Raw genomic sequence first — 18,368 nt, forward strand, 5'->3', positions numbered from 1 at the left:
CCCTGGCCCCAATGCCTGGGGAAAAAGCTGGATCTTCCAAAAGGTCAGCCTGGTCAGGGCCATCTGTACCACCAGAGAAGGCATGCTTCCTAGAGCCCATCAGCTCTAGGCTTCATCAAGGGGATCCAGAGCACACTCACTCTGCCAGATATGGTGGGAAACCATTGGGGAAAGGCAGTCCTGTAGGTAACTTGGCCCCATATAGGGCTTTAAAGGTGACAACTAGCACCTTGAATTATATCCAAAAGCCTACATCTATTCATACAGACATACATTTTTGCCTTTCAATATTGTTATTAGAGCCATGCGCTATCAGGACTCATTAGGCTTCATTTGCAACTTTTTAATGAGAGTTGTATATGTGTGTGCATATATGTGCCATTAGGGGGACCTGGTGGCGCAGCAGCTTAATGACGCTGAAAGTTGCCGGCCAGAAATGGTCGGCGCTTCAGCGGTTCGAGTCCAGCCTTCGCGTTAAACAGGGTGAGCTCCTGTTTCCTCCCCAGTTCCTGTCAACCCAACAGGTCGAAAACTCACATGAGTAGATAAATGGGTACTCTCACTCCGGTGGGAGGAAAAATGCTGGCGGCGCCTTGCAAAAAGGAATTGGGAGCAGTTGCCGGTAAGCGCGAAAAACCGCGTGCGCCCGAAAAGGGCGCGAAGCAATGGAAACCCCGCCTCCTGCGCTCGCCAGCTGGGCTCTGCTCTAGGAAGGAGGCTCTGGCAAACCACTTCTGAAAAACAATTGCCTTGAAAACTGCAAGGACTCGTCCAAGCAGTCACTGCAGGGTCAGCAATGACTGAGCGCAGACAAAAAAAAAAAAAATGTGCCATTGCCTATGCCTTTTCCCTATGTGCATGCTATGTTTACATTGACATTCCTTACACAGAGCACATAAAGTATGAAAGGAACAAGTGGATCACTCAGTTACTATGCAGCCCCCAAGCATGGGCTCCCTCCATGTTCTTGAGTGTTCAGAAAGGTACATCTCTTTTCCTGCCACAGTTTATATGTTAAATTTATATCCTGCCTTGCTATCCATACAATACCCAAGGTTGTTTTACAATAAAAAAAATGATGAAAACTAAGAATAAAAACAATACAATTAAAACGAAGGGAAAATTAAAATCAGTACAATTACAACCAATCCAGTTAACCAGTAAACAGCGAAAAATATGGGATTTCACCATTTTCCCAAACATTGGGAGAGTGGGGGCCAAACACACCTTCCTGGGAAGAGCATTCTGTAGCCTTGGGAGTGCACAGGAAAGCCCCACTCCCATGTACTAGATAGACAAGCTTCTGGCAATGGGGGAATCTTCAAAAGGGTCTCTTCTACTGATCTAAGTAATTGGACAGGTTCCTTAATTAGGTATATACTGGTGTTAACTGCTGAACTGATAGATCTATCTCCACTGGTGCAAAACGATTATTAGTCAGACAAACTACAAAATCTAGCTATGTACAAGAATGTCTGGCCACATTTTATATTTTTAAAGCATATACTTAAGATACATTATATGTGTTCTGGAAAAGTGATTCTGAGAAAATGCTTTGAAAATATTTGTTATGCTGTAGATGCTATTTGTAAAAGCCATCTCAGATCTAAAGACGTACATTGTCGGAAATGTTTGTGAACATCCCACACTGTCTTTGCATGTGAACAGAAAGCCGTCTTGTGCTTTCTGCCACGGAGGAGGAAATGGCTCTGCCATAAGCAATCAGAATGAACTTTTTAAACACTCTGCCAAGATTTATACGAAAGAGCCTCCCTTTGTATCCTGCCAAGCAATAGTTTAAGGGTCTATCTTCAGCAGCCCTGCTCTGGGCAATTAGGTAGAAACCTTCCTGTTGACATTGAGACTGGAGGCTAATTGCCAGCAGGCATGCAGTGGATTGGAGAGAGAAGGGATATAAAGAGGACAGGTAGCAGATGGAAATGATGCTACTAGAAGATTGGGCCGGATTCTCACTGGGATTGTAAACTTGTGCCTGGGATGTGTAATTTCAGATGGCAGGTGGGAGCACATGAAACTGAATGTTCTTCCCATACAGAGAAAATGAGCTGTTGAGGAGAAGAGTCTTTGTCAAATGTCTTTCCTGGAATCTCGCTTTTGGTATACAGCTCTTTAAAAAGATTGGGCGAACATTTGATTCCATGAGCCCCCGCACGCAGCCTGAGTGCCAAAGGCGATGTGATCTTCAATGCCTCACTAGCCCTGTCAGCTTGTTTATTTGTTTAAATTATTAGCAGCTGCAGGGAGAGTAATTTTCATCTTTTCTTCTTCCGATGAAATCCTGAATCCATGCTGCTTTTAACCTCAGGGAAAAATAAAAACTCTCACTGGCTCTTCCCCTGCAATGATGCTACCTAGATTGTCGTGCCAATGCGAGCATTTTGATTTTTTATGTGCACCCTCCACTATAGAGTGGACCATGGGACTATGGTTTGTTGGTTGTAGTTTGCAATTCAAACTGCATTTTGGAGGGAGAGATCTAGCTACGGAATGTTTTTACATATGGAAAAGACTGAATTGGTTGTGCAGATTCTTTCCTTTCTCCTTTTTCTAATTTAAAACACTGAGTTGACCCTTGTTTAATAGGTTAATTGGCCAAATGTAGTGTCATTTAAAAATACAGGTGCAAATCATGTTTAATTAGAAGTACTTAATTTAGCTATGAAAGTGACCTGTTCATGCCCACACAGAATTTTTGGCAGAGGAATTGTAGCATTTCAGTGGTATTGCAGAATTTGAGGGGGAAAAACAAATGAAGAATGTCTTCATCCAAAGGGTAGAACTTAAAAAAAAAAAAGCATATTTTTTTTAAAATAAAGAATGATTATGCTTTAAGGATGACATAATGATTTAGGAAAAAATTAAAACCTTTCACTGAACGTTAGAAAAGAGAGCTGAACATTAGACAATTGAGCTCCAGCTATCTAGATATTTCTTCAGTATAGGTAAATGCTCTTTGTTTGGTATAAAATATGTTTATAAACATTGGTAGCAGTTCAGCCAGAGATCAGCAGGCTATTCAAGATACAATATGACTTCTACAGAATGTATTCTTTCTAGTCCTCAGAATCAGGTGAACCTGAGAATGATATGCCCTTCCTTGAGACTGGATAACTTACAGCTGAAAGTGGCCTCATAGCTAGACTTCTATGCATCCCTTTCGTTGCCCTGCCTTTTCTTGCACATGACTTTAAAACTTATTTTGTCTACCATACTGTTTCCCACAGTGACTAAACAAATAGGCCTGGTGGATCCTACAAGAAGAACATCAGATCAATAACTCTCTTCCCCATTGTGGTTTTCTAGGATTTAGAGGCTTCCTATCTCTGAGGTTGATGGGCTGGAATTAGATTCCCAGAATTCCCAGGGGCACGACTAATACTGTATCTTCATTGTGACCAGAACATGGGTTTATCAGGTCTTTTGAGAGCAGTTAAAGTAGTACTCTTTCCTTCGCAGAGGAGTAGCCTTTTTAGTCTGTAATAGCAAAAATCATGGGTCTTTTGGCACTTGAAAGACCATCAAATTCCTCCCTTATTTGTTTTTAGATACAAGAAAATAAGCTTGGTAAAGCAGGGGGAAAGAATCTGAAGATTTCATTCATCATCTTTACTCACTATTTTCAAGGTGATATGGGGATAATGTAAATCACAACGAAGAGTTTTTAATTGTTTTCATTGATTTTCAAAATAAAACTTGAATTAACTCACATTGTGGTAGTCCAGTTTAATGCATAAGAATATTTTGGCTCAAAAAATTGAAACGCCTCAGCGCAACACAGCAAGTCTGAGTGGCTTTGGGTGCTTGGGTCTTCCGGTTTTTCCACCTCTGGTCCTGGAGGGGGTGGCACTGCCTCAGATGGACCCGGTGTACAATCTGCGGGCCCTCTTGGACTCACAGCTCCTGCTGGAAGAGCAGGTAGTAGCTGTGGCTAAGAGGGCCTTTACACACCTTCAGGTTGTGCACCAGTTGTGCCTGTTCCTGGACTGGGAGGCTCTGCTCACTGTCACTCATGCCCTTGTGACCTCCTGTTTGGACTACTACAATGTGCTCTACACAGGGCTGCCCTTGAAGAGCATTTGGAAGCTTCAGCTGGTACAGAATGCAGCTGCATAGGTTGTAAACTGTGTCAGCTATTCAGCACATGTAACACCTCTGCTTTGGGGGCTGCATTGGTTGCCAGTGTGTTTCCGAGTGCAATTCAAGGTGCTGGTGGTCACCTTTAAGGCTTTTAATGGCTTGGGATCGAGTTACCTGAGGGACCATCTTCTCTCAGTTGTTTCTACCCGTCGATCTGATCTGGCAGGATGGGCATGCTCTGGGTCCCATCAGCCAAGGAATGTGGGCTGGCAGGGACCAGGAGACATACCTTTTCTGCTGTAGCACTGGCCCTCTGGAACATCCTCCCTCCTGAGATTAGGATGGCCCCAACCCTGTTGGCCTTTCAGAAGGCCTTGAAGACCTGGCTATCTGCCCAGCTTGGGGTCCTGAGTGTGCAAAGAGCCCTGTTTCCTGGCTATGTTGACACTAAATGGATTATAATAACTGTTGGCTGCTATTTGTATTTAATTTCTTTTTTGTATTGTGTTTTAACTGTTTTAATTGTTTTTATGATAGTTCACCGCCCAGAGTCACTGGTTTGAGATAGGCGGCTATACAAATTGAATAACTAAATAAAATTTCTGTGGTACATTTGCTCTGGAGGATTTTTTTTGCACTCAACAATCTGCAGTGCTTGTTCAAGATCTCGAATCTCCTCCATTTCACTTGCATGCTTCCATTTTTAGTTATTGTTTGAAGAAGAATAGGAGATGAGGAAACTCTATGCTGTTTCCATTACTTTTAATGCCTGAGTAGCTTATACTGACAGACCTTCATTGGTTAAATCATATTATTCCAGAAACAACTTGTAATTTTGATAACAAAATAACTTTGGCTATGGTGTTGGGTGACTTACTGTCATTATGTGCAGCTTAATTACATTCTTTGATATGAACTATTTTTCCTTCAGATGTTCCGTAGAGCTTTTTTGTGACACTTTGTGTTTCTGACTTTGTAATAGATCACACTTGGTTTTTCCAAGTAGCTGCCTCATTTTCATTTTCAGGTCACTGAATGCAGTGTAGAGCATCTCAAGAAGGTATTACTTACAGTGGCAGAAAAATTCTAAAGGATGAGGGAGGAAGGATCAAGGTAGATGTGGAAGGAAGGAAAAAATAAAATGAGAACCATTCCATTAAGTCACTGCTGTGGCTATAAAAGTTTTAGGAAATAAATTGCAGTCATTTTGTCGGCTACTTAATGTTTCTTTCCCTCCTCCGTTCTGTTATGAGAAAAAAAAATTGTTCACCACTGACAGAGCTGTCGTGGAGGATATATGTATCTTATGTATTGGGGTATTGAACTGTGACACACAAAACAAAGCAGTTCCTTATCTAAGGACAGCACATTTATTCCACTGGATACATACTATCTGTTAGTCTTGTCCCCATTACATCTATGGTTTGGTACCACATAATTTTGCTGGCTTGATCAAGATGGTGCTGATTTCAAAGTTGTTCTGTCCCCATTATGCTACTCTGTTTCTGTCTCCTGGGTTGAAGCTAAGTAAAAACAGCTTTTTGACACAACTTTTCACTATGAAGATCAATCCCCTGCTGGAATTTCTTGCATATACAACTGAATGCTCACTTTTGTAAGGGGCCAAAATCTAATCAGATGGGAATGAACAGTTAGGAGAAAGCTCTGCCAAAGGATTCAGTTGCTGGAAGGAGGAAAGGGTTGGAGAACCCAGGAAACTGGTTCATCTGGACTCAGGAGAGCTGCTTTTCCCTCCAGCATTATATGTGCAGTTGAGACTGCATTTCCTGTGTACCCCTGATGCTACATGTATTGAATAAGCCTCTGAATAGCAGCCTTGGCAGGCTAAGAAGTGGTATGAAGCTGTGGAGCTTTGGGGTTAATTGTTAAGTGCCTACTTTTGGAAGAGTGCAGCTATTGTTAATAGGTTTATTTTTACTTTATTTTATATATTTTAGAAAAAAATTATGGCTGCCCTTCTTACATATGAATTCTGGGCAGCTAACAACAAAAACAATATTAAAAAACCTCTATACATCAAGCAAAAAACAATTAAAACAATCGTAATGCTATAACCAAGACAGCTTATAACAAACTCAATCACACAAATCACACCTATAATTGAGTGCTTCTCATTAGCCAGTTATATTATTGTAAAAGAGCTGAAAGGGAATAAGAACTGTGAGTCTTAAGAATACTTAATCACAGCCTGCGCTTTCCATCCATCACATGTACATGTTTTCCTCCTAATCAAGTACAACCACCTTACTGCTCTTCTTCTGGTAGTTCATGCCCAGACTCAGATGTATTTCACTATCAGTTCCTCCACCATTTTTCCCACACCGTTTAAAACACTGTAGAGAGAGAAATGTATGTGTACTGCAAATATAAAAGTGCATTGCCAGTTATGATTGAAGGTGACTTCTGGGTTTGAAAAAATTGAAGAGTGATCTGTCTATAACGATGCAACTCTGTTTTGCTCTAGAATACACTTCTAAATTTAAAAAGGAAAAAGTGCCATCCTGAATAATAGTCTGTCTCTCTCTGTCTCTATCTCTGTCTGCAGATAATGGCTCTGGATCAGGAGAAGGAGGTAAGTATTGATTCTTCTGTTCATTTGTGTGAATGCTGAAATCTAGCTTGAAATGTTTGTGCATTGCAGACAAACTGGCAACAGCACAAGTTTCTTTTCCTTTGCACAAATTAATTTCCTCGAATCTTGTTTTTCCAAAATCTCTCACTTTCCTTGAAGAGAATGGTTAAAAAAGAGCACTTTTAAATGAGAGCTTAAGTATGCACTTAAAACAATCTGGTTAAAATTATAAATGTCAACATATTTTATTTGGGCCCTTTGTATATCTGTCAGAGATGCACTTACAACAGTAGAGAATATATATAGCTCAGGGTTGAACTGTTGGGCTCTTAGTGTTCTCTCAGCTTAGAAAACACCAAGAACCCAACAGAGATTCACTTAATATAGTGACTAAATAAATATATATATTTAATAAGTAAATTCAGTATATGGGCACATGTTAAAAATCCAGCTTCTAAACCTGCCATTGTGGGGTGGGGGGAGTAAGACCAGGAGGCACTTGTTCCACTGGACATTTGAAAATTAGGGACGGTTGGGTGGCCTAATCTGGATAACAGATTCTTTTTGTTTCTGTATATATTTTAGGTGGAAGTTTTTGCTAGAAATTTGATTTTTATTTATTATATCGTTGCTGCCTTGGTGCATGTCATAGACTACCTAGAGTCTTGTGATGGAAGTAGTATACAAATGTATGTAATAAATCAATATGTAGTATCAGTTAACCTGGTAATGCATTGGCTTCAAAAGTCTATAGACAGAATTTATGCTTTATTTGGATGATAAAGAAAAATATTTTTCGGATATTTCATTCAAAGAGAGCCTGCAGTTTAGTAGAAATTTGAGCTCTAGCATCTTCATTTCAAATAGTTCTCAGGTAGTAGGGCTCGAAAAGACATTTATATAAGTCCAGGGAAAACCCCTGCCAGTTGCAGAAACCTTATGCTAGATTGTAGATAAATATTCCAAGTTACTAAGTCATTCTTTCCCAACCGTGGTTCCTTACCAACTACTCTTCTGGGGTGATGGAGTTGAAGTCAAAGTCAATCAAAAAATTCAATAAATAAATAAATAAATAAATAAATAAATAAATAAATAAATAAATAAAGTCAACTGCACTAGATTGGGGAAGGCTCCTAGAAAGAGTTGAATGCTTAATTATACATACATGTGTGTGTATCTTTTATCTATGACATTGTTACTTGGATATGCCTAATTTTCCCTTAATTATTTGAAAGCCAAACTTTTATTTGGGTAACAATCCTATATGTTTTTCTCTGAAATTAAAACTCATTGACATGAATGAATCTTGTGTCTGAATGAGTAAAGCAGTGTTTCTCAACCTTGGCAGCTGTAAGATAGGTGGACTTCATCTCCCAGAATTCCCCAGCCAGCATGAAGTCCACCCATTTTAAAGCTGTCAGTTCCCCAACCAGCATGGGTTGTCAAGTCCACCCATGTTAACTCTACCCAACTGTCAAGTCCATCCATCTTAAAGCTGTCAATTCCCCAGCCAGCATGAAGTCCACCCATCTTAAAGCTGTCAAGGTTGAGAAACACTGGAGTGAAGTAATCCAGACTGAATGAACAATTTATGAACAAAACTAGCTACATATAGTGAAGGATCATAGGGCAAGAGTACTATACATGATCTAGGAGAAAGATGAGGAAGGAGTGCTTTTCATTATATATTTTTTGGATTACATAAATAAAGCAAAATGTCCCCAATGTTTTGCTTTGTTTCTGTTATTTCAGTTTATAGTTAGGGTTTTTTTTTTTTCTTTTATTGGAGATGCTTTCACAATTACCTAGAATGGTGACAGCCCCATAAAATTAGGTAGGTGTACTCTGGACTATTTTGAACCTTCCTTAACTGGTGCTTTCTAGATGTGTTGGACAACAATCCCCATCACTGTAGCTGAAAACCATGCTGGCTAGGAATGATAAGGATAGCAGTCTAGCACGCCTGAAAGGCTGGGAAAGGTTGAAATTAGTTTTCCAAGCAATGCTGGATAGAAGAGCTTTTTTGTGCCAGGATGGTTGGCCTAAAATCCACAGATTATTCTAGTTTCTGATAGTTTGGCTGAGCTTCTGAGCTGCTGCATGGAGAATTATTCTGGCTACATGAATTGGTTAGTGCATGGCTGAATGAAGCTTAAGACTTTTGCACTCCTTTCTGCAATTCCTAGGTAACTAACTGGGTTAAGGACTTCAGCAGAACTTAATACATTTGATTAAAAAAAGAAAAATCCTGGGATAGAATTATGTTCATACGAGTTTACAATGAATTTTACATTCTGTTGCCTTTAATCTATAAAAATAGCCTGAATTATTCTCCCAGCCATGCAGGATGAGGAGGAGAGAAGAAACCCACAGGTCTGACCCTGAATCTTGTCCTCACTACCAGTCCTCTGTAGAACTGCTAGTAGTGGCAATGGGAAGCACTATCTTTATAATGATGCCTGGTCCTAACTCTATTTACTCTTCTTTGTGTTTTGTGCTATGTGAAACAGGAAGATAAGCCTGTTTAAATCATAACCCAAAGATGAAACAAAATTAGCATCATAGAGGTGAATTTGGGGCTGTTCGGCTGACCTGCTAATACTATAAATAACAGATAAAGCAAGATTCACTTTCACTCTAGACTTATTTGCATAACACATTACATTTGAACCAGCCTGCAGCAGCCTCACAGCTTTGTACAAGAACTAGACAGCCCGTGATCTGTTGGGTCATCATTTAGAGATATTTCCTTAACTAAACAGAGAAACAGAATGACCACGAGTGGGCAAAAAAGCAGTGGGAGTGGGAGTGACTTCCTGCTAGTTTCCCCATTGACTGTCCTTGTGGAAGCTGGCAGGGAGTGTTGGAAACCATCTTTCCTTCCTTCCTTCCTCCCTCCCTCCCACACACCCCCATGCACATCCCTGAACCACACCACATCCTCACGCACCCTGCCCAACCTACACAATGTCTCTCGCATACCTCTGCTCACCCTTCCCAACCCATGCTGCATCCCTGCACACACCCTTCCAACCCGCACCACACCCCTGCACACCCTTCCTGAAGCTTGACATTCAGACAAATCAGCTATCAATAGACACATAGAGATAAACCACATTTATACACCATTCAAAAGAGACAATAAAAAAACTAAGAAGGAAAAAAAAAAGACCAGAATACATTCTCTCCAGCAGCCTACACCCAGATAAGCAGAGATCAACACCAGACAAACAATCAAGCAGAAAACAATACTGTAATCAAGGAACTACCAAGGAGAAAACCGTACCTCCACCAACACTGGCAGGGCAAGCTGCTTTATATAAACAAAGAGCAAACCACACACTCACTAGCATGGATGATGTTACCTAGTCTGGTAATGAAATGTCTGCAAGCAAACAACCAAGTCAGAGAGCACCAAGGACTCCACAGTTCAATCCTGAGCTACATATATTCTCTTATAATGGATAATTGGTTTTAAATTCCCTCTCTCTAAAATCTAGTTGCTGAAGTATTGTAGTGGAGAGAGGCTGCGGCAGATTGGTTTTACTGATTAATAAATTGATAAACATCATGTACTATACAGCTGACTGCCATCTGTCACATTTACTTTGCAGAACAATTCCTTGTGATTATTAGAGGATTAGATTTACATATTTCTCTGAATATATATTATATATAGAAAAACACAGAAATATATTTTAGACATATTTTAGACATTTGAAAAGGTACGTTTTTGCAATGGTTCTCTAATTAGAAATAGAATAATATCTTTCCAAGTGAAATGTGGTTCATCCTTTTAGGAATTGATATAGCATAAGGCCTGAAAGTCTGGGTTAAAATTGGAAAACTTCAGTTCAGATTTTGCCATTGCTGTTCATCATAATTCACTTAGTAGTCCCTGCCCAGGGGAACTACTTTAAAAAACAAAAACAAACAAACTTCTCACCCCTAGTTGGACTGTGCTGTTCCCCTGTGGAGCTGTTTCATGATCAGCACTGTCATTCTAGTCTGGGTGGGAGCCTGCTGCTAGTGTCTGATTCATCTGTGCTGCTAGGCGTTTATGCACTGCTGTTAGTTTCTTTAGTCAGTGGGTGTGGATCATGTCCCACCCAGGTGCTGTCAAGCTCTTCATGTTCTTGACCAGCTGTTGGATGTCCACAACTGTGATGGTGACTAGTTCCTGTCCTGGGAGATTGCTGTGGTCTGCTCTCAGGTCCTGCAGCCACTTTGCACTGGTGTTATATGTTTTCTCTTTCTCCCATATGTTCTTCCAGTACTGTTCAGTTTCTGCTGTTGGTGGCTCTGCTGTTACTGTGTTGTTGCACTGCAATTGGGAGTACATCTTGGATGGTTCTTTGGAGAATAGAGCATTTATCTTCTTGGCCTCTGTTTCTCTAGTGTATCTCCTTAACCTGGTAGCCAGTGCTGTGAGCCTTTGTTTAGCAGTCTCTAGGGCTTGTAGAGGCAGGGCCTTGTATTTTTTTCAGTAGCTGAGTCTTATCCTTAATCTCCACACCCTTCTGTAGTTCCACCAGCTGACTAACCTCTCTGAGTTGCCTTGATCTTAGCCTCCAGCCTCATTTTCTAGGGGAGGTATTACTCCTATTCTTGATCATGTAGCCAAGCATCTCCAGGATTACAGTGGCTGTAGTGTATACCAGTTGATTGGTTTGAGTTATAGTGGTACTAGGGATTGTTGTAAAGGCTCTTTTGGCATCCTCTACCATACTATTTGATATATCCATACCGATATGGATGGATGGATGGATGGATGGATGGATGGATGGGTATGTATATATACATACATACATACATACACACACACATACACATACTCTACAACTCTGATTCTATGACTGGAAAAAATCTGTGCTTCAGTGTTGATGATTATTATTAACAAATATTATGCAGTGCTTTTGAAATATATACATACATACATATACATATATTCAAAAGCACTGCATAATATTTGTTAATAATAATCATCAACACTGAAGCATCAGATTTTTTCCAGTCATAGAATCAGAGTTGTAGAGTTGGAAGGGACCATAAGAATAATCTTTCTACAATGTGCAGGAAAACCAATTAGACCATCCATGAGAAAGGTCTGTCTAGTCTCAACCAGAGATGGAGAACCCATAACCTCCATGGTTAGATTGTTCTGCTACTGTTCAGACATTATTTCCTTATGTTTAAATGAAATCTAGGTAGCTGCAACTTACACCTCTTATTTCTAGTCCTAGTGTCTGTGGACATAGAAAATAATTCTTGACCATTTTGCCTGTAGCTTCTCTTTATGTACCTGAAGATGGCTGTCATTGCCTCCCCTAAGTCTGCTTTTCTTCAGAGTGAACATCAAAAGTTCCTTCAGCCTATTCTCATAGGACATTACTTCAAGTTCCTGTATCATCTTTGTTGCTGTTCTCTGAACCCCTCTAACATGTCAATATCCTTTTGGAAATGCAATGCTCAGAACTATAAGCAGTACTGTAAGCAGTACTCCAGGTGTGATCGACTACTCCAGTGTTGAATAAAGAGGAATATATTGATTTCATCTATCTTTAATACAGTGCTTCATCTAATGTAGCTTACAATGTGTTAGCTCTTCTAGAAGCTGCCCCACCCTGCTGCTGTTCAGCTTATTGTCAGTGGCCACATCCAAGTCCTTCTCAGATGTTATCTTTCCAAACCACAAATTCCCCATCTTGTATGCATATTATACATTTTTTCTCCCTAAATACAATACCTAACATGCCTTATTATTCTCAGTCCAGTTTTCAAAGTTGTTCAGATCAACTGCATTCTCTTTCTGTCATCTGGGTATTGGCCAGATCTCCTACTTTGGGAAATCTGCAAATGGATATGCAACCGATCAATCCCATCATCCAGGTCATTAATAAAGTTGTTGAATAAAGCTGGCTCCAGGACTGTTCCTTGTAGGATGCCACTGGTGAATGCTTTCTAATGATGTAGAGCCATAAATGCTGAATTTCTGGATGCAATTGGCCAGCCAGCTGTTGAGCCACCTTACTGTATTGTTATCCAAACCACACTTCAGCAGTTCGTTAATGAGAATGCCATGTGGAATTTTGTCAAAAGCTTTGCTGAAATCAAGGTGGATTATATACACAGTATTCCCTTCTCCACTAGAATAGTTACACTAGCAGAGGAGGAGACAAGATTTGTCACATATGATTTATTTTTGACAAAGTCATGGTGGATCTTAGCAATCACAGCATTAACTTCCAAATAATTACAAATGGTCTACTTTATTACCTGTTCTAATATCTTTCCAGGAATTGTAGTTAGGTTCACTGGCTCACTGGGATCCTCTTTTTTCCTTTCATGAAGAGAGGAGCTACATCTGTTCTTCTCCAATCTGTTGGCACCTTTCCAGTTTTCCAGGACTCCTCAAGGACAATGGACAAGGTTTTGGAGAGCTCTTCAGTTCCTTTGGTATTCCAGGATGTCTTTATTTCCTGAGGCTCTGAGGATTTGAAGGCACTCAGATTAGCTAAACATTACTTTACTACAGCATTACTGATTTGCATCCTTCCCAGCCATTCTTGTGGCATTGCTGATTTTTGACAATGCTTTGTGCCTGAAGGCTTTGTCTTGTCTTCGGAATACTTTTTCAGTGGCTTCGTGTTTAATTCTGTTATTGTAATCAGTGATATTTAAAAGCAGTGCTCCTGAGTTTCTAGGTTTTATTTATGAAGATATAGGACAAACTGAGCAGAGTGTTCTTTCCATAATAAGCATTGCTTCATTCCTTGCTTGAGAAACACTTGAGTTAAACATTTGTTTCCACCAGTTTTATGTATAAACAAGCCTGAAATTAACTTTGTCTGTGAGTTGGTAAGCACAATTTTGTGGATTCACATCTCTGCCTCAAATAACATGTAAAGTGCCACTGCTTTCCCCATTAAAGTATCTTTTTACTTTATACTCATATATTATATAATTTTATTATAGCCACTGTTGTGACACATTAGTTTAAAGGATACTTGTTATGTGTACATTTAAGTGTGTCTCCCAGTTTAATGGAAAGAAGTTGAACACATAGCTCTCCCAATGAAACCAGTGACATTTAAAATAATTTGGCTTCAGCTCAGTTATGCCCTACATTATTATTATTATTATCACTAGTATAAGGGTATGGGGTTTATATAATTCTAAAGAAAAGTGTCTGCTGTTATTTCAAGGTAATAACCTGACATTCACTGTATTCTAGACATTTAAGCTGTAGTGGAAAAGCTCAGTAAAATAGTTGATTTACAGCAATACATCCCTAGGAACTATATGTTTTTATTTTATTTATTTATTTATATTTCAAATTTAGATACCGCCCATCTCACAAAAAGTGACTCTGGGCGATCTATGCATTGTTGTTCTAAACTATTGCTATTTTAGATATTTAGATTCTGTCAGGACCATAGAATAAATCAGCCACATACAGCATACAGATCTCATACAGTGAATTCTGAATATGAAAATTGTTAGAATAATGAGAACTAAGTGGTAGAGTGCTGGTAGAATGACTAATGCCATCTAAGTCTATGTCTATAGAGAAGTATAACATGGAAAATATTTTTTCTCTCTTTTAAAAATGTTCATTAGATAACGCTCTCTGTTGATGTGGCTTTGTTTTAGAGTATGAAGGATCTGGGACAGACGTTCATAGAAAACATTCCAAATGTGGAGTTTGCAAGTATAGAGCTGAGTGTGATGAAGATGCAGAAAATGTTGGGTAAGTAGTGATTTTCCCCAAAGACACATGCTGCCTTCTCCCAATAGTTAAGATGGCCAGGGATAGGAACTAGTCTTAGCTTTTCCTAACACAGTGTTATTTAGCCTATTTTGAACTCTGAAAAGTGGCATGTTGCCAGTTTAATAACAACAACTGTAACAATGGGGATTTGATGTATTTCTTCATGAACAGAACTTTTATCTATATTACTGGTGTGCATTATAACATTTTGGATTCATGTTATAAAAAAATTAAAGTGTCATTTTTAAATCATTGAATAGTGAGAACAGGAAAAAGGGCTAGATTCACAGTTACATAGTACAGCACTGTATACACATACAACTATTCTATGTGTATCTATCTATCTGAAAAAATAGAAGTGGCTCTCAGTCTGTTGCTTTGAAGCAGAAAGCTGAAAGGGAAAGTGTTCCTTATGTTATCTGCCCAATGAGTTATCCATTTTCTTGGGATAAAATCACAAGTGGAGCCTGGATTAGGGATGCTTCATGTAAATGTTTCCTCTGTCATAAAGTTGGTGTTAATGGTGGTGGTTATGATGACATATCATTCTCTCAGTTTACATGTTATGGATTCATGCTTTAATTTATTCCTTGATTAACTGACATAGGATATGGCCTAGATCTTCTTACAGCAGTATAGCACTTCTCAGTGTTCTCATTCTGGAAATAAAGGATGGAAATTGATCTTTCTAACAACTCCTTCTTGTAACACCTTGTGCCTCCAGAAAAGCTGCCCTGGAAATTTCTGAGAGGAATTGTCTGAAGCAGCATGAAGGAGGAGGAAGGACTCAGCAGTGATTGGCTATGCTCACTACTTCTACCAGTCATGAGCCTCTGCAGTATCTTGGAGGTCTCTCTGGATGGAATAATTTATGGAGTAGCCAACAAATATACATGCATACACAAAAACACATATACAAGTACACATATCTGCACATCCATGGGTGTGTACATATGGAAGAAGTGGAATATAAACATAACTGCTTGCTGTGTCTGGTTCAGTGATTTAAAAAAAAACGAAGTTGATGAAAAGCGTATAAATGCTCTGAGAATTAAAGAACCAAGAATTTTATTCCACCTGCCTGCCTATCATTGCAGATCATCAGTTTTCCATAATCTGTTGAAGCATGCAACCATTATGAGGGAGTCACCTCAAGTAGCATTCTGGGAAATATCTATACTAACTATGCAAACTTGCATTTTTCATTCCTAGCAGTAGTCTGTAATTAGACTGTCAGCTGTACCAGAACTCATTACATTCAGCACAGAGATACAAACAATTGCACTTATTATCATTTCCCCCTTTCCTTTAACTTTTATTGGGCTTATTAAGAGAAAGCAGTGCCTTTTGAGCAGGTGGTTGTCATGAGCTGCACAGCACAGTTGGAAAATTAACATTTGGATACATTCAGATGAGTACAGTGTGTGATATTACTGCATATAAATATGTGAGCGAATCACACTGAGAAAATACCACTAAAATATAATTCTTCCTTGGTTTCCATTTCAGGTTTAAATAAACAACAGATAATATAGCTTCTGGGAGAAACGAAAGAGGTTATATAAAACACTCCCAAATATGTGGAAGTCTTATAGATTGCATAAACTCTCGAGTTACAATATCTTAATGTGTATCTCTTAACAGCCAATCTTCTGTTTGGCATAAATCACTATATTGAGCGATGCTGAGAATCTGATTAGAGGGAGAGAGAGAACTAGCTTTAAAAGGTGCACGAATAATTAGTTCTTGTACTGGTTACTTCATTAGGAAGAAAAAAAGGTTGATTATTTTAACTCCCTGCCATATCAACAACACCCTTTCCATCAGGCTACATGCTCACAGCACCCTCAACAACAGTTGAGCACAGAAAGTAGGACAAATTATAGCTTGGATCCATAGACCACATGCCTCTCCATTTCCTGTGGGGAATGAAATCAAGAGACAGATATTGCCTACAAAGATTATAGTTTATTGGTCTGGTGTCTATGGTTTGGCTGATTGCTTCGGGTAAAGAAATAGAGCTTTCCTGGCTTTAATTCAGCTTTCCACTTAAATTATGGACTCAGATCAGATTTTCAGTGGAAAAGCTTTTGGTGGATGGTAGTGGAGGTGCTCCTTAATCCTTCTACACCCACATTTTCTTCCCCTGATTGTTAGCCCTTTTCTTAAAATCCACACTTGGGGCTTTTTTTTTTTACCCAGACTTTTTCCCCAAGACCTATTTCTTCTCCTTACTTTTTTAGATGGGCCATCTACTTTCCTTCTATCTCAGATCAACAAGATGTGCAAGTGACAGCTAAAAACTCATAGATGTCCTCTTGATTTCCACATTATAACAAGGCAGCTGAACCTATCACAACCAGAAACTCCATTACTGTCTCAAAAATGTTTAATACGTTGTAGCATAAAGAGGATGGAAAAAAGAAAATCCAGGGATCTCTTTTCTTTGTTGCTTACTAAAAAGTTTTCCCCGCCAATGAGTTTCATGCACCAATAGATTACATCTGCTTCTTTTGGCTGTCTCACACTTTCTTTGGCCCCACAGTTACCTCTGCAAATTTATGTACCCATGCCATAATCACAAGAAGGATATTGTATTAGTTGATTACATCCACAGCAACAAAAACTTTTCAGATATAAGATTTTAATACTAGTGGTGGCCAAAAAAGGAACAAGAGCCAAAGCCAGTTATTGCTAGCCGATTCAAATAACATTTTGACCTAATGAAAAAGAAAGGATGTATACAGTCTTAATCATGCTTAGAGGAGACATATTGAAATCACTAAGATTTAATTCATTTTAGTCCTACTGTTTTGAAATGTTAACTGTGACTAAAAACTGGATTCAATTTTGAGAGTTAAGAGATCATGCTAAGCCACTCTGCTTGGTTAGGCAATAGGTCTCTGGAATGAAAATTAATACCCTTTAAGAAAAGTATCAAATTATGTAGAGAAATTAGATGTTCAGCTTACACCAAAAGCAGTATCCAGATAGTCTTATTTGAAACCTAGAAGTTGTATGGTGCAGTGTAATGGTTAAGGGACTAGAGGTGGAGGGACCTAGGTTCATGGAAACTTAGCCATAGGAATTCAGTAGGTGACAAAGTGACTTTGGGCCAGTCACTCTCTCTCAGCCCAATCTATCTTGCAGCATTATCACTGTGGAGATAAAATAATCTTCCATGTAAGCCATTTTAAGAACCTGGGGGAAAAGTGAGATACAAATAGTAAATAAATAAATGCACATTTAACTAAATATGTGATATCTATTTAAGGTCTATGAATCTAAGGATCTTCAAGCATAGTAGCATATTCTGAAAGGTGATTTAAATGCCATTTTTAATTATTTAAATGTTCCTAGCAGAAGTGCGGCTGTTTCCATACTTGCTCTGCTAACAAGTGGAAGAACTAGATCCTTGGCTTCTCCCCTTACGCCATGTTTCCTTCAAATGTTTGAAATCTGCAACATATTCCTTGTGTTCCTCAAGAAAAAGATGATTTCTGGGACAGGCTTTTAAATGTGAATAAAATGTGAGCAGAGATGCAGCCATTGTCTGTATGGATTAAGGAACAAGTTACTTAACAAGTACTTCTCTGTTGTTATATTAACACATGCAATTTTCCATGTGCATATGAAATTTGTCAGTGATATTTGGTTTGTTATGTTCTAAGGAGGATTGTTTAAATATAATTATCTTCCTGATCCCTGTAATAATGTTAATTACCTAGATTGCTGAACTTAAATGCTATTTGATAGAGATTTGCTGAAACATTACTGGAACTTAAGGCCTACTGAGATTTGCTTTCCTTTTCACATCTATATTTCAAAAGCCAGCTGTACCAAGGATAATTTGATTCAACTTCTCAAATGTGACTTTTTAAAAATAATTTTTTAAGAAACTAAGAA

General features: G+C 38.9%; 1 protein-coding gene across 1 annotated transcript in view; it reads left to right on the top strand.

The window, feature by feature from the left end:
- Positions 1-18,368, top strand: part of TMEFF1 (transmembrane protein with EGF like and two follistatin like domains 1) — an 89,306-nt gene that overhangs the window by 51,493 nt on the left and 19,445 nt on the right. Inside the window, exons 4-5 of the mRNA XM_007424388.3 lie at positions 6,665-6,691; positions 14,345-14,441. Of these exons, the coding sequence (XP_007424450.1) occupies positions 6,665-6,691; positions 14,345-14,441 (124 nt within the window). The remainder of the gene's footprint in view (positions 1-6,664; positions 6,692-14,344; positions 14,442-18,368) is intronic.

This window comes from Python bivittatus, unplaced genomic scaffold, assembly GCF_059951505.1.
Source record: "Python bivittatus isolate LINGU-HERP-01145 unplaced genomic scaffold, Pbiv_v1 ctg000960_np1212, whole genome shotgun sequence".
Lineage (NCBI taxonomy): Eukaryota > Metazoa > Chordata > Lepidosauria > Squamata > Pythonidae > Python > Python bivittatus.